The 12,843-nt window shown below is 29.2% G+C and overlaps 1 protein-coding gene across 6 annotated transcripts in view; it reads right to left on the minus strand.

The window, feature by feature from the left end:
• Window positions 1–2,703: 2,703 nt before the first annotated feature.
• The window catches only part of LOC106461083 (glucose transporter type 1-like), a 206,183-nt gene continuing 196,043 nt past the window's right edge, over window positions 2,704–12,843 (minus strand). For all 6 annotated transcript variants that reach the window (XM_022387943.1, XM_022387941.1, XM_022387942.1 and 3 more), the window contains 5 exons: window positions 9,629–9,704; window positions 8,253–8,380; window positions 7,724–7,943; window positions 6,853–7,016; window positions 2,704–6,299 (listed from right to left, as the gene is read on the minus strand). In XM_022387943.1, the coding sequence (XP_022243651.1) occupies window positions 6,919–7,016; window positions 7,724–7,943; window positions 8,253–8,380; window positions 9,629–9,704 (522 nt within the window). In that variant the 3' untranslated portion in view covers window positions 2,704–6,299; window positions 6,853–6,918. The remainder of the gene's footprint in view (window positions 6,300–6,852; window positions 7,017–7,723; window positions 7,944–8,252; window positions 8,381–9,628; window positions 9,705–12,843) is intronic.

Raw genomic sequence — 12,843 nt, forward strand, 5'->3', positions numbered from 1 at the left:
ACACATAAGTTTACCACTTATGGACTGATAAAGACTTCATTAACGGTGATTGATTTCTTTGACATCATATCTAATGTGTTCTTTAATTTATTTATCAGGTAAGAAACCCAAAACACTAATTTTTATATCAAACCAAATACTATGAAATGGAAAATATCAGGTAGGTAGGTAGGTCTACCATTTTAAGAAACTAAAATAAAACAATATGCATGAAGTGCTGTTAAAAAACAAAGTAACAAATCATTTGAAAGAGTGAGAGAAAGCAATGGATTCATGTGAAATCGTTTTGGTTTAATTTTGATAAAAAAAGACGAGAATAACTCATGTCGTGAAACTTTCTTTTCTTTCTTTATTTTTCAAGGAAAATTGTATCTAAAGCTTCATGGAATTCTTACCATTAAAAACAATTTAATCTTAATCTTTGTGTTATACTTAAAGAGCTCTCAATAATCTAAAGTGCATGAAATAGTCTATTTTATTTCATAAGACTGAAATTTATTAGATAATTAATCTTTTAATTTATGGAATGAAAATCACTGATATTTTCAGAGTTAGCTTTCAATAAATTATAAATTGAACCAAGGGTAAAAAATATGTTTTTGGTTGATTGTTGAGATAACTCTTATGAGTTCTGTATAGTATGTTTAGGCTAATTGTTGCACTCATTTCTGTTGATAGTATATCAAATGTTTTATTTGTGTAAGTTTTGAGACTATAACAAAACATTTGTAGCCATAAACCCTTTTTAATAAAAAAATGTCAGTGTAAATATACTATACTACATTGTTACCATAACCAGATGTGATGGGGAGGGGGGACATTTCATGCATAGAAGATGAGTACACAGTTAAAGGGATAAAAATAAGTTAAACTTTAAATTATCTTTAAGAAAATTAACCATTGGTCAAAATAAAGCAACTTATCTTTTCAAAATAAACTCATGATTAAATAAATAATGATAAGATACCATTCACTTCATATTTTTTAAATGACAAAATTTTAAACTACAAAGTAAATTTAAAATTTGCCTGTGTTTATGTAATATAACATGTATTTTCATGTGTCATATGATACTTCTGTATTAGTGTCATTACTTATAGGTCAATTACATGAGCATTGGGAACTACATTTTTCATTTCTAGGTTGTGAAAATCCCTTGACTTTAATCTATGTTTCTAAATCTTGCTTCTGTACATCTGAAAAGAAAAAAAACTAAAACACTGACTACAAGAATAATCCACAATACTCTTTGGTCTTATTTCCAAAAGATCTGGACTGTTTTAAAGAGAAAAAAAAAATTTATTGAAATAATCCAAGTATGTATAAATCCACACATCCAAAATTCAGCAAAACTATGTAGTCCCAAAGTACTGTCTGATGGTTTAACATTGAAGAGAAATATTTACTGGTTGTTTTTACAGTAAGACCTTGCAAGATGAAGCCATACTGATATTTTAAATTATTCTTGGCCTTAGGTAATTTTTCTATTCCAGTATCAAGATATACCACCATCTCCATTCTAGGAATTCTAATCAAACTTCTATGAAAAGAAAACACTGTTTAACTAACAAATGACAGTCTCCTGGAACGTAAGCCCCGTTAAGAATGTTACTTACTTTATACACATCAAGTACTATTGTAGTTCTTCAGAAAGATAATTTTCAGTTAATGACACACAATGAAAGACAATGTAATTTCTCAACCACAAATATCTTTCCAGAACTAGTCTAGGAGAAATAAAAAACAACAGCTGATAATTCAAATAACAGAAGCTTTCAAAAGAATTATTCATTCCAAGCAACATATAGAGTATTTAAGATGTAATGATGTAACTAAAGTAATGACATGTAAATTAAAAAACAAACAAATTTTCCAAACATAACACAGGAGCATTATCTGTAACTATCAAGGAACTCCAAATTGGTCCAAGTCAGTCTGAACTTTAAGATAATGTAGATATAAAAACAACAAGTAGCACAAAAGCTTTATATACTTAAGTATATAAATCAATTTTTGCATGTTTCTATCTAGTTATAATTGAATTTTACACAACTAAAAATGCTACTTCAGCTTACAGATACAACATTACTTATGTCATAGCTTAATGAAACAATAATCTTAGACAAGACACAATAAAGATTCTTTATGAAATAATTCTCTAAGTGTTACTTATATATTAAATTCTAAGAGTGTTTTTTTTTGTTATTTTTGAATGATTTCTTACTTTCAGGTAATGTTCAATAATCAAACATTTCTCTCAGAATTCTTGTAAACTATACAACTTTACGTTTTCACCATTTAACATTGATGATAATTACTAGAGGGATAATATAACACTTTCTGCTTATCGAGATAAATCCACACTACATATGAAGTACATAAAGTCAAAACATCAACACTACATAAATATAATTTGTGTTGTGTTTACTCTATTAAGCAAAAAACTACTTTAATAGATGGCACCATTGAGGAATTACCAGAAAGATTCTAAACAGTAGTTTACTTTTTGAAACATTTGTTCTACATAAAAACTTGAATTTATTTTCATTATCTGTTCAAGAGAGGCTGTCATTCATTATCATTTCATCAAACTACATTACATTTTAATACAAACTGTAACCCACCCCCCAAAAAAAAGAATATTAAAACCATGAAAAAAAGGTTAAGCACCATTTATTAGTTTCAAAAAAAGTCAAAAACAAATTAATTAATAAATATTTTACAAACAGTTATTTGCAAGATCGATTTAAAATAAATTATAAAAAGTTTTGCATCTTAGATAATACAACAGTCTTTCTAAATGTTATATTACACAGCTCTAATGTGATCTTATTTTGTAACATTTGAATAATCATAAAAATCTACACTAATTTACTATAGTAACAATAACTGTATCTTTTATATTCTAGTAAAAAATAAATAAATTAGTTTTCAAATAAGATATAATTTGGAAATTTATTGACTTACAATATTCTCTATTATTAGTTCATGGGTTCCCTAATGACACAGCATTATGATTGTTTTATGCTGTATTTTTTTCATTATTGTTCTTCATATTTTATGATATTTAAGATTGGAGTTGGTTAAATCAATATAACTAGTTTTAAATATTTTTTGTGCGATTCAAAATATGAAAGTTTATAAACTTGTATTTATTACTATATAAATTTTAAGATCCTAAATAAATATAAAAAACACATGCACGCACTAGAATAGGTCTCTGTTCTAAAACACTTGCATGCTATATACTATCAAATAGTAACTCATCTGTGTAAAATAATGTTAAATTATTAAAATTCATTTTAAAATTATGAAGGAACTGAGTGACATTGAGAATTTCACTAAAATTTTACAGTTAAGTAATAATAAATGCATTCAAAACTCTTTGAACATTAATAAACTTATTTACCTTTTGATAACATTTCATTATTCTCTATTCATTTACAAGAATATTTTAGACTTGATTTGTCTTTCAACAAAACTTATGTATACATATTCATCCCTCAGTCATGTTATTTATCTACATGGGCTGCACATAAATATGAGCATTAATCTCCTATTGACCTTATGACCACTTTTTTAAAGATATTTTTTGAATAATTGAATAAACAAATTTTATTTTGGATTTCCAATCAGTCACTTTCTATTAGGCATTTGATTATTATTATGTTTTTGTTAAAAAGTAAAATGAGTTAAGAAAGTAACTGAATATTATTCCAAATATTAAGCATCCAGTATACTAGATTTATTGAAATGTTTTTGACAATTGCTAAGTATATCTGCAATATTTTCTATGTTTAAACTTTTCAAGAACAATAACTTTCAAAGCCACAGGTCCTATTGCTAATTCTAGTCATGAAAACAAAAGAAAAACAGGTTATTTACAGTACTATGTTTTACTTAATTTTATTACAGTTAAATTATATTATGATGTGCATATTTTCTTAACTGGTAGTCTAAAAAAATATAAATGATACTGCAGGAATTAAGTGATGTTTAATTACTGAGCAACTTACATTGTTGTTTAATCAGATGATGCTTAATTTTCACTGATTTAACAAACAAACCATGATTGGTGTTGAGCAAATTTTAAGTGCTTCTGATAGAACAAGAACAATGACTGATTTGTGAAATCAATATTCAGAATTACTAAATTTGTCTCTTTTTATTGAACAAAATAGCATTAGTATGATAAAAAGGTCTAATTCTTGAGCTTTAAAAATATTGTAATAATTATTTTAGTTTCAAATACATGTCATATATTTTGAAGTTTGCCTTTTTGTGATATCTCTTAAACTTTCATAAAGTATTTGGCAATAGAACAAAACTAACTTATGTTTAATATTGGCTAACTTATCTGTAATGTTAGAAGCAATTTTTACACGGTTAATAAAAATTCCAGAATTGTCTAAGTGTTTAACTTCTACTAAACCTAAGACTTGCAAATATTAAACTTTTTTTTATATGAATGATTATATAATAAATAGAAAATCAGTAGCATGATTTGTCATACTTTTTTAATAAACAAACAGGGGTAGAAACTAAAGTCAAACACTGGATAAATCCAAAAAAGAAATAAACTAGTAGATTTCACATAAGCAAACAAAAAAATAGCAAGTTTTATAAACAAAAAAAAATTGTCAGCAGATTATGCTAAGTTTGTTTTATATTCTCTTCATTTTGACATTTTTTTAGAGACTTTGAATTTCACACAACTTTCACCATTATTTGTTGCTAGATTATTTCTCTGAATGCATCAATGACACAAATAACACCACTGACACTGAAATTTGATGAGTTGAGTGAGCAGAAACTTATAACTTCTGCTAAATTGACTGTACATTTTATTTACATATTGTTAACTTGTGTATTTCACTATGACCTACTGAAATTCAAAGACTCACACAATATTCTGGCACCAAAAGGCTTAGGGAGGAGACTGTATAGATTATGTAGTCTATACAACTGAGTATGATCCATTTTTACAGACAAAAATTATTCAACAAAACAGAAGGCACCCTTATCGAAAATACAGTGTTATTCCACACACAATCCTTAATTAACATGTATAGCCTCAGAAAAGTTTGGGAGTCAGATTATTTAAACATCTAGATAAAAACTATAATAAAAAACAACGACAAAATATTTCTGTTAGTCACCGAGGCTAAGTGGTTCAAGATTTATTTCCTAAAGTGTAATGTATGAAAAGACAAGATTACACAGTTTCCTATTTGAGAACACATATCACGTGTTTGTTAAATTACCGTCATAGAAATGAAGAGATTGTGACAAATAAAATTAGACTTAGGACTGTTTCAAATTTTTTGGAGATTGTTTCTCGGAAGCCCTTTGTAACACAAAAATTATGAAAAGCTGATGAAATTGTCACCTTTCATTGGAATAGATTATCTAGAAGCAATTTTTTTGAAACTAAATAGTGTTTCTCTCTATCACTCTGGAAATAAATTAATAGGGTATGATAATATGTATCACTCTGTCAGAAAGATTGAAAATTAAAAACTTTGAAGTGTTTGCACATAAGATAATGCACTAAAAGCAAAAAAAAAAGAAGAAAAAAGTCTCCTCCACATAAAAATAACTCTTTCTAGGGATAGCTTTTGACAATACAGTACTTACAAAATACTGATAATCCACTAACTTAACTGTTGAGACAGAAAAACATTTCTAAGATTTATTTCTTTTGGAGACAAAAAAAGGAAAAAAAGACAGCTGCATAGCTTGGTAACATGACTGTCCAGTTAGGTCAGAGGTCACTTAACTAGCTCATCTTCTTCAACATCCCATTGACTTAGGAAACAGATCTAAGGTGAATATGGATGGATGATAGCCACTTTCTTGCCACTCTTCTTACAAAACAGAGCCTCCTAGTGGCAAGAATGGACCAAGAAGGTGATACAGCTATGAACATGAACTGACAGAAGTGTTTAAGAGGCTAATAAGTTTTCTGTGTTACTACAATGTTGAAAAGACTGTCTCCAGTGGTATCTTTTCTCTGTTTTCCTTGACACTAGTCATACGATGTACTTTTCTTTGTATCTGATATGAACTATTTTCTGTTGTGAAATTTCTAGGATGTACAATAATGCACTTGTGTATAGGGTTTTATTAGTTTTCATCAATCTGTCTCAGTTAAAATGCACCAGTGAAAAAAAGAATGCCACAATGTGCAACTTGAGGGCAGCACCATGCAAGTAACTGTCACTGCAATGAGCACTTCATGGGTAGACATTTACCTGAGCAGAAAGGAGGTTTCCCTTGACTAAAGCTTCACATGGAGGCTAAAGAGCATATAATTTGAATGAGTGATCAAGAAAATATACACAAACTCATATTTGATATGAGATATAATTAACATATGTCTAACTTATACAATTTCTTTGTGACAAAATTCAAATAAAATTTACGCATACTAATGCTAAGTATACATATAAAGAACATTAGTATGAATATTATTTATGATTTTAACTTTATACACAAGTGCCAAAATACTATAATTAGTATGGTATTCATTAGAAAAAACTCAATTTATCCTGACATGAGTGTTAAGCTTTGAAATAAATTGTATCCCATTACAGCTTAGTGGTGGAAAGTGTCTCAAGGAGTCCTGATCTCCCCTACTTCTAAGAAGTAGGTGTTTAATCATAAAGTTATAGTGTTTTATACTTTAAAAATTTCAAATTGTTTCCAATGAATCAACATGGTAGCACTCAAACTGCTATCAAATTTCTATTAATAATTAAAAGTTTAAGGAAAACTCTCACACAAACACTAATACTAAACAGGTTGCATAAACTAATTCCAGATAAAAACCAGTTTGTTTATTACACTGACCTACAGACCTACTGCGAGGTTAATTCCTGTGATGTGGCTGACAATCTGAGACTTCTGTACACTTTGCTACAGCTGATCCTCTAAGTGGTTAGGAGTCACCTCCACATTTTTTTTTCTAGTGGGAAGTTCTTCTAACTGGCAGTGATGATGATGGTGCAAAGGACCTTGAACAGATTAAAAAGAAGAGCCTAAACTGTAAAAAGATCTCATTTTGAAATTGGTGAAGAATATTCTAGACTGTAACATATAACTGTGTCTGAGAGAACAAGTCTGATTACTAAAATGATTAATTTTACATAAAAAGAGAAGGTAAATACACAGACTGATACATTAAAGAACAGTATGTTTATATGCTTATTCAGTATATAAGAGAGTGAGTTTTTATTTGTGACTAATGGAAAGAAGTTCAAGACTAAAAGTAAGCTTTTATTAGAAAACCTGATACAACTGTTATAGCAAATGCAACTATTGAAGAAGAGTAATAAGTCTTTAAAATATGATTCCTGTTAGTATTCCATTTCTATAAGGTGAAATAATGCCCTAGTGAATTACAGACTGAATAACACAAGTCACTTGAAGACTTGCATTGAATATCAAGATCTGTAATCTAACTTAGTTGCAAACCAAGTGACTTCTTAGAAAAACAGGGGATTTCCTTCAATCATTCCATGTTAGACATATTGATAAAGCAACACCACTCTCTATTCTCAGTGCAGTTGCAAGAAGGTTAAAAAACATATAAATTAAACAACAAGAACAACTTCACAATAAAATAAAAATTTGCACTGCTTATCACACATTTTTATTACTTTTAATGCCACACACCACATAAAAAACTAACCAATCAGATAAAAAAAATGGAGTATCTTACAATCTTCAACTGGCTTGTCTTCAAATAGGAATTCTCCTGACTGTATTGATTTCCGTGGGATGTTCATTCCATTAATGTTGATCACATCTTCTCTCCTAAATAGAGCTGCAATTTCTTCAAATGTCTTATTTTTGGTCTCAGGAACCTTTTTGTATGTGAATGTCCAGAAAATTGCTAGTAGAGCCGTGAAGGGAAGAAACGTGTAGCTTTCAAAACCAAACTGAAATATGAAATGAAGTTTAAGAATCAGTGGTGTTATAACAATTTAGTATCTACATTCTAATCTATTGGCATAAATATATACTTTGAAACTTTTAGCTTAAAACCTGTAAGCAAGTCTTGTGCTTGAAAAAATTTCAACATGATGGAGTGATGTTTTAAAACTACATTGCTAAAAAACAATAACTGAATTTAAAACTGATTATCAGTATAGTAACTTTTTATAAACTGAAGAGATGTTTTAGAAAAGTTCAAATATTCTTGAAGGAGTATTTTCATAATCTTAATGAAGGTTTTACTTAAGATTTACCAGCATCATTGGAAAGACCAGACCAACAACAAAGTTGGCAAACCAGTTGACTAGCATAGCTATACTTATGGCTGCAGGTCGTGGCCCTTGAGAAAACAGCTCTGCAGTTATCATCCAAGGGATAGATCCTATAATGAAAGGGAGAAAGTACAATGTACATAGTTAATAAGATATGAGCTTAAATGAATTATGAGCTTATTTTGAGCTATCCAAGGCGTAGGTTAACGTTTTTGTGATTTTATTAGTTTTCTTTTTTAAGGCATTATTATTGATTTACTAAATTAATGAATCTAATTATGCCAATTTTTGCAATTAAATAAATTATGGAATTAAAAAAGAACTAGTGTATTTGTACTCAAACTATATACTTTTACTTTACCTTATATCAACAGTTTAAGTATATCTATTTTCTATAATGGAATGCTTCCATTGATAAGTTATAAATTTATTATATATCTGTTCTTAATAATAAAATATTCAACATCAGTGCAGTACACATTTTGTTTAACAGTTGTATAAGATAATCTTATCAAAATCAAGTCCAGGTCAGATTTAAAGCTTTTGACTTAGTTTGTTTATTATTTCAGGTAAGTGGAGTTACTTTTCTTTTTCCATTAAAAATAAAAGTTTTAAATTGCTGTTGATGGTGGAATTGTATTATGTCTATCTTCTTAAATATTATTCTTTTAAGCTGTTTTTATTTAGTTAAGAGTTGCATAATTTTCAATTGTGGTGCATAATCATTGCATCATTTTTATTTCTTCTGCATAATCAGCAATTTTATGGTACATAATTTTAAATAGTTGGCTGCATAACTTTAATTTTTCTTGCTGCATAAAAACTGGGGCCCTGATATGAAATCCACACATGTAATTCAAATATTTACATTGTATTTTCACTATATTCAAATCAAAACAGGTTTAATCTTTTTTGTGTGCCACCAAATTAATCACTAAATGTATATATGTAACAAAAATTGTGTGATTTTACTGAATGCTAATGTCAGAGAAGAAGAGTAATCTTATACAATATTCTAATTATTATTAGGAAGGAAACTACTTTAACACAATGTTAATTACAATTACAACTAGTTTAATTACAATGTGTAATTAAATACACATCATTGACTTATTGTTAAAAACTGAAGATTTCTAAAATACCATGGAACAATTGGAAGTACAGACAGTTTTGGCTTCACTTTTTAGTAGTTTCTTGAACAATTCAATATCAAGTTATAAAACATATAATATAGAATGATGAATTTCAATGGAAAAACTGAGACATAACCAGTACTCTGAAGACTGGGATGTAACGTGGGTTCTTAGAGTAAAATAACTGTCTCTATTCATCAGAACTAAGAGAAGAAATTCACTAACCTGGCCCAATTGCAAAGAAGACGACGAAGCTAAGTGTGCTAACAACACTGACATACATAACCCATTCATAAAGAAACTGTAAAGAGATAGACAAAAAGATTTTGAGCAATGATTCTACCAATAAATGTTTAATTTTGCATAATTTACATAATCATGTAGATGTAGTTAACTGTTGTTTTTTAATCACAAAATGTTGATCTCAATATGCAAGTTTAGTTTGGAACATTCTTTGAATGTAATCTATCAACTATAAGAAATATTTTCTGAATATGAAATATAAGCATTGACTATTTCTAGAGAATATTGAAGTGAATAACACCTCATGGTTGATTGCTCAAATTCTTAATAGGATGCAAAGGAAATAATTGGATGTCTTATAAGCTCTATGAGCTAACTTTTTTCAAAAATATAAGCAAAAAAAGAAAAAATATTACTTAGCTTCAGGTATAAAATATTAACACTAAATCCTGTGATAACGTTCTACTTAAACATACTTGGCGTGTACAAACTGAAAATGGCACCTTAGCGACACATGGCTAAGTGATCAGGTCAGAAACCCTAGGTCCAGGCACTTCTGTTCTTAATTTATAAATTTGTTCTGAGGACAACCACTCAGAAGCACCTACAACCTAAGCAGCTACTCTTAACCAAATAGCAAAATTGAATGTCATTTTCGTAATGTGCTAAAAGTGTGGAGAGGGATATCCAAACCCAGAGAAATACTACATGTGTAAAGATTACTTTAACAACTGATTTGTGGGAAAAGACACTCTTTTTAAAGATTTTGATTAACCTTTGAAAATTGATTTATTGTGCTATTTTATTTGAATATATGACATTTGTGAGAAAAGACACTCTTTTTAAAGATTTTGATTAACCTTTTAAAATGGATTTATTGTGCTATTTTATTTAAATATACGACATATGTGTTAACTGTAGATCAGTAATAGATGTGAAGAATGCATGAATAATGTTTTTGGATGCAACTTTGGGTCAAAGAGATACAACTTTCCAAACATAGACCCCTGTTGAAATAGTCATCACTTTTTTAGAGTAAGATCCATGACAATAACATGTGAAATAGTGATGACATAAGTGTAGATTAGAGCATATTTAAATTTATCATGGCATCTTATGAAGTTTTGGGTCCAAAACATGCACATTTATTCTAATGTAAGCAAAACTATTATAAAAGATTGTGTTCAGTATCAAAATGTAGGAGTGAGCTTTATTAGTCACTGTAGCCCCATAATAGGGAAACTGTACTGATAAAATAAATAAAAAAAATATGTATTAGACCTCCATAATTTTCTGGTCTTTTGAGAATGGTTCACTAGTGTTAGTAAGTTTGTTTTCAATCAACTGACTGCCTCTTAATTGCCAAGGTTTTCTGACAACTCTATGAAATGGTCAAGTAGAGTATTGTTCTTTACCTTGGCCATATCTCAACAAATAACCCTTGATGTTGATAAATTGCCAATGTTGTTACTAGCACAAGCATCATTTGGCAGTACGATGCTATCAGTGGTAAGATCATAGTGTGTGCTATATCACTGGCAAAAACTTTTCATGACATTATTGTCTTCCTGTGCAGTGCTATCATGACAATTGGTCAAATATGTTTGACACTGTTTATTCTGCTTAGTAAACAGCTTGGTTAAATAGCTAATTATGTCAGAAATCAAAGGAAGTTTGTAATATTGTAGATGGTCTGCCTCTAACTGTATGATCGAATGCTCAGTTAAAAATCTGTTGTATTTCTCAGCCACATGGCAATCCAAAAATAGTTCAAGTAGCAGTCTTTTTTTCCTCAGCCATAGGATGGGCAGAGGGAATTTAAAAATTCATGCACATAGAAAAGTAATCCCCCTTCTCCAATTTTTCTATAAAGAAAGGTGATCCACCCCTTAGTTCTGTGCACAGAAAAGTACCATTCCTCTACAAATGTGGAAATTCACAATTAGATACTGAGGCTTACTCAGTTAATTTGTAAAAACACATTTCATAGCAGTTATTATGTCTAAATACTTCGATGTTTCTGATATTGATTACACTTTTCACAAAAATGTCTTAAAGCATATTTATTCTTAATACATGAATTACTTGAAACGTAATTGATACCCGGCAAAACACTGAACTAAAAAAAAAATTTTACAGGCTCAGTATTTATAGTCCTATTTCACAGATTAACCATAATTATGGTCATTGGCCACACAAATCCACAACATTAATTGACCACATCCTTAAAAATGACGTCCAATGTGCCAACTAAAGAGGATTTATCACAACTTACATTACTGATCATTTATCTAACTTCATTTTCTTACACATAAACAATATATATACTTGATGAAAATCTGTCCCACTCAGAGAACTAGTGCAGTGGCATATCAGTATTTCCATAGGTGTAAAACTTCATAATCCTTCTATATGTATAATGTGCTTCATCCACTTTTTCTCTGGTTAGGGCCCAGAGATAACCATTTTCTAAAATAAGTATTCCATTTTAAAAAATCAGCAAAAGAATTAAGTCATACTTAAACTTTCCTAGTAGTTGTTCTTTAGACTAATATTATTTGTTAGTATTTTTATGGTTGATAGTTATGACAGTTGTTTAATGTTTTATTGGAATCAAATAGAATTTGTTTTCACATGTACTGGACTTTTGTAAAGGTTATCTCATGACCAGTTCAACTTATTTAGACAATTATGTTTAAGGATGAATCTCCTTTAGTTTACTGTCCATGTACATTTTACTTTGCAATTTGAATTATGTCGATGTTATGATGACTAAGTCCTATATTTGAAAATATGGTACTTTTAGTGTTCAATACTTAACATTTCATTGCAGGAATATTTTGTATGTTTAGGCTATTTTTGCTTTATGCTTATTATTTGAAATTAAACGTACATGTACCGCAGTCATTAAAAGCTATGGAATATTCACTTCCTTTTGTTATGAGTTAAATTAAAGACTCAAATGTTTTGTATCCTCAGACACTGTCTTTCTTTACCTTGCACAAAAAAGTGACCCACCCCTAAATTGCATGCATAGAAATTTTACTACTCTTCCTCATAATGACTACTCCTTCATAAGGACCATTACTTTTTGCACCATACAGAGCATAACATTTTGAAAACCTAGTCCAACCAACTGATAACTTGCTTGAAGTTGGAAATCAATCAGTCTTGCTACTTATTATGACACTAGTAGT

This window comes from Limulus polyphemus, unplaced genomic scaffold, assembly GCF_000517525.1.
Source record: "Limulus polyphemus unplaced genomic scaffold, Limulus_polyphemus-2.1.2 Scaffold894, whole genome shotgun sequence".
In the NCBI taxonomy this organism is placed as follows: Eukaryota; Metazoa; Arthropoda; class Merostomata; order Xiphosura; family Limulidae; genus Limulus; species Limulus polyphemus.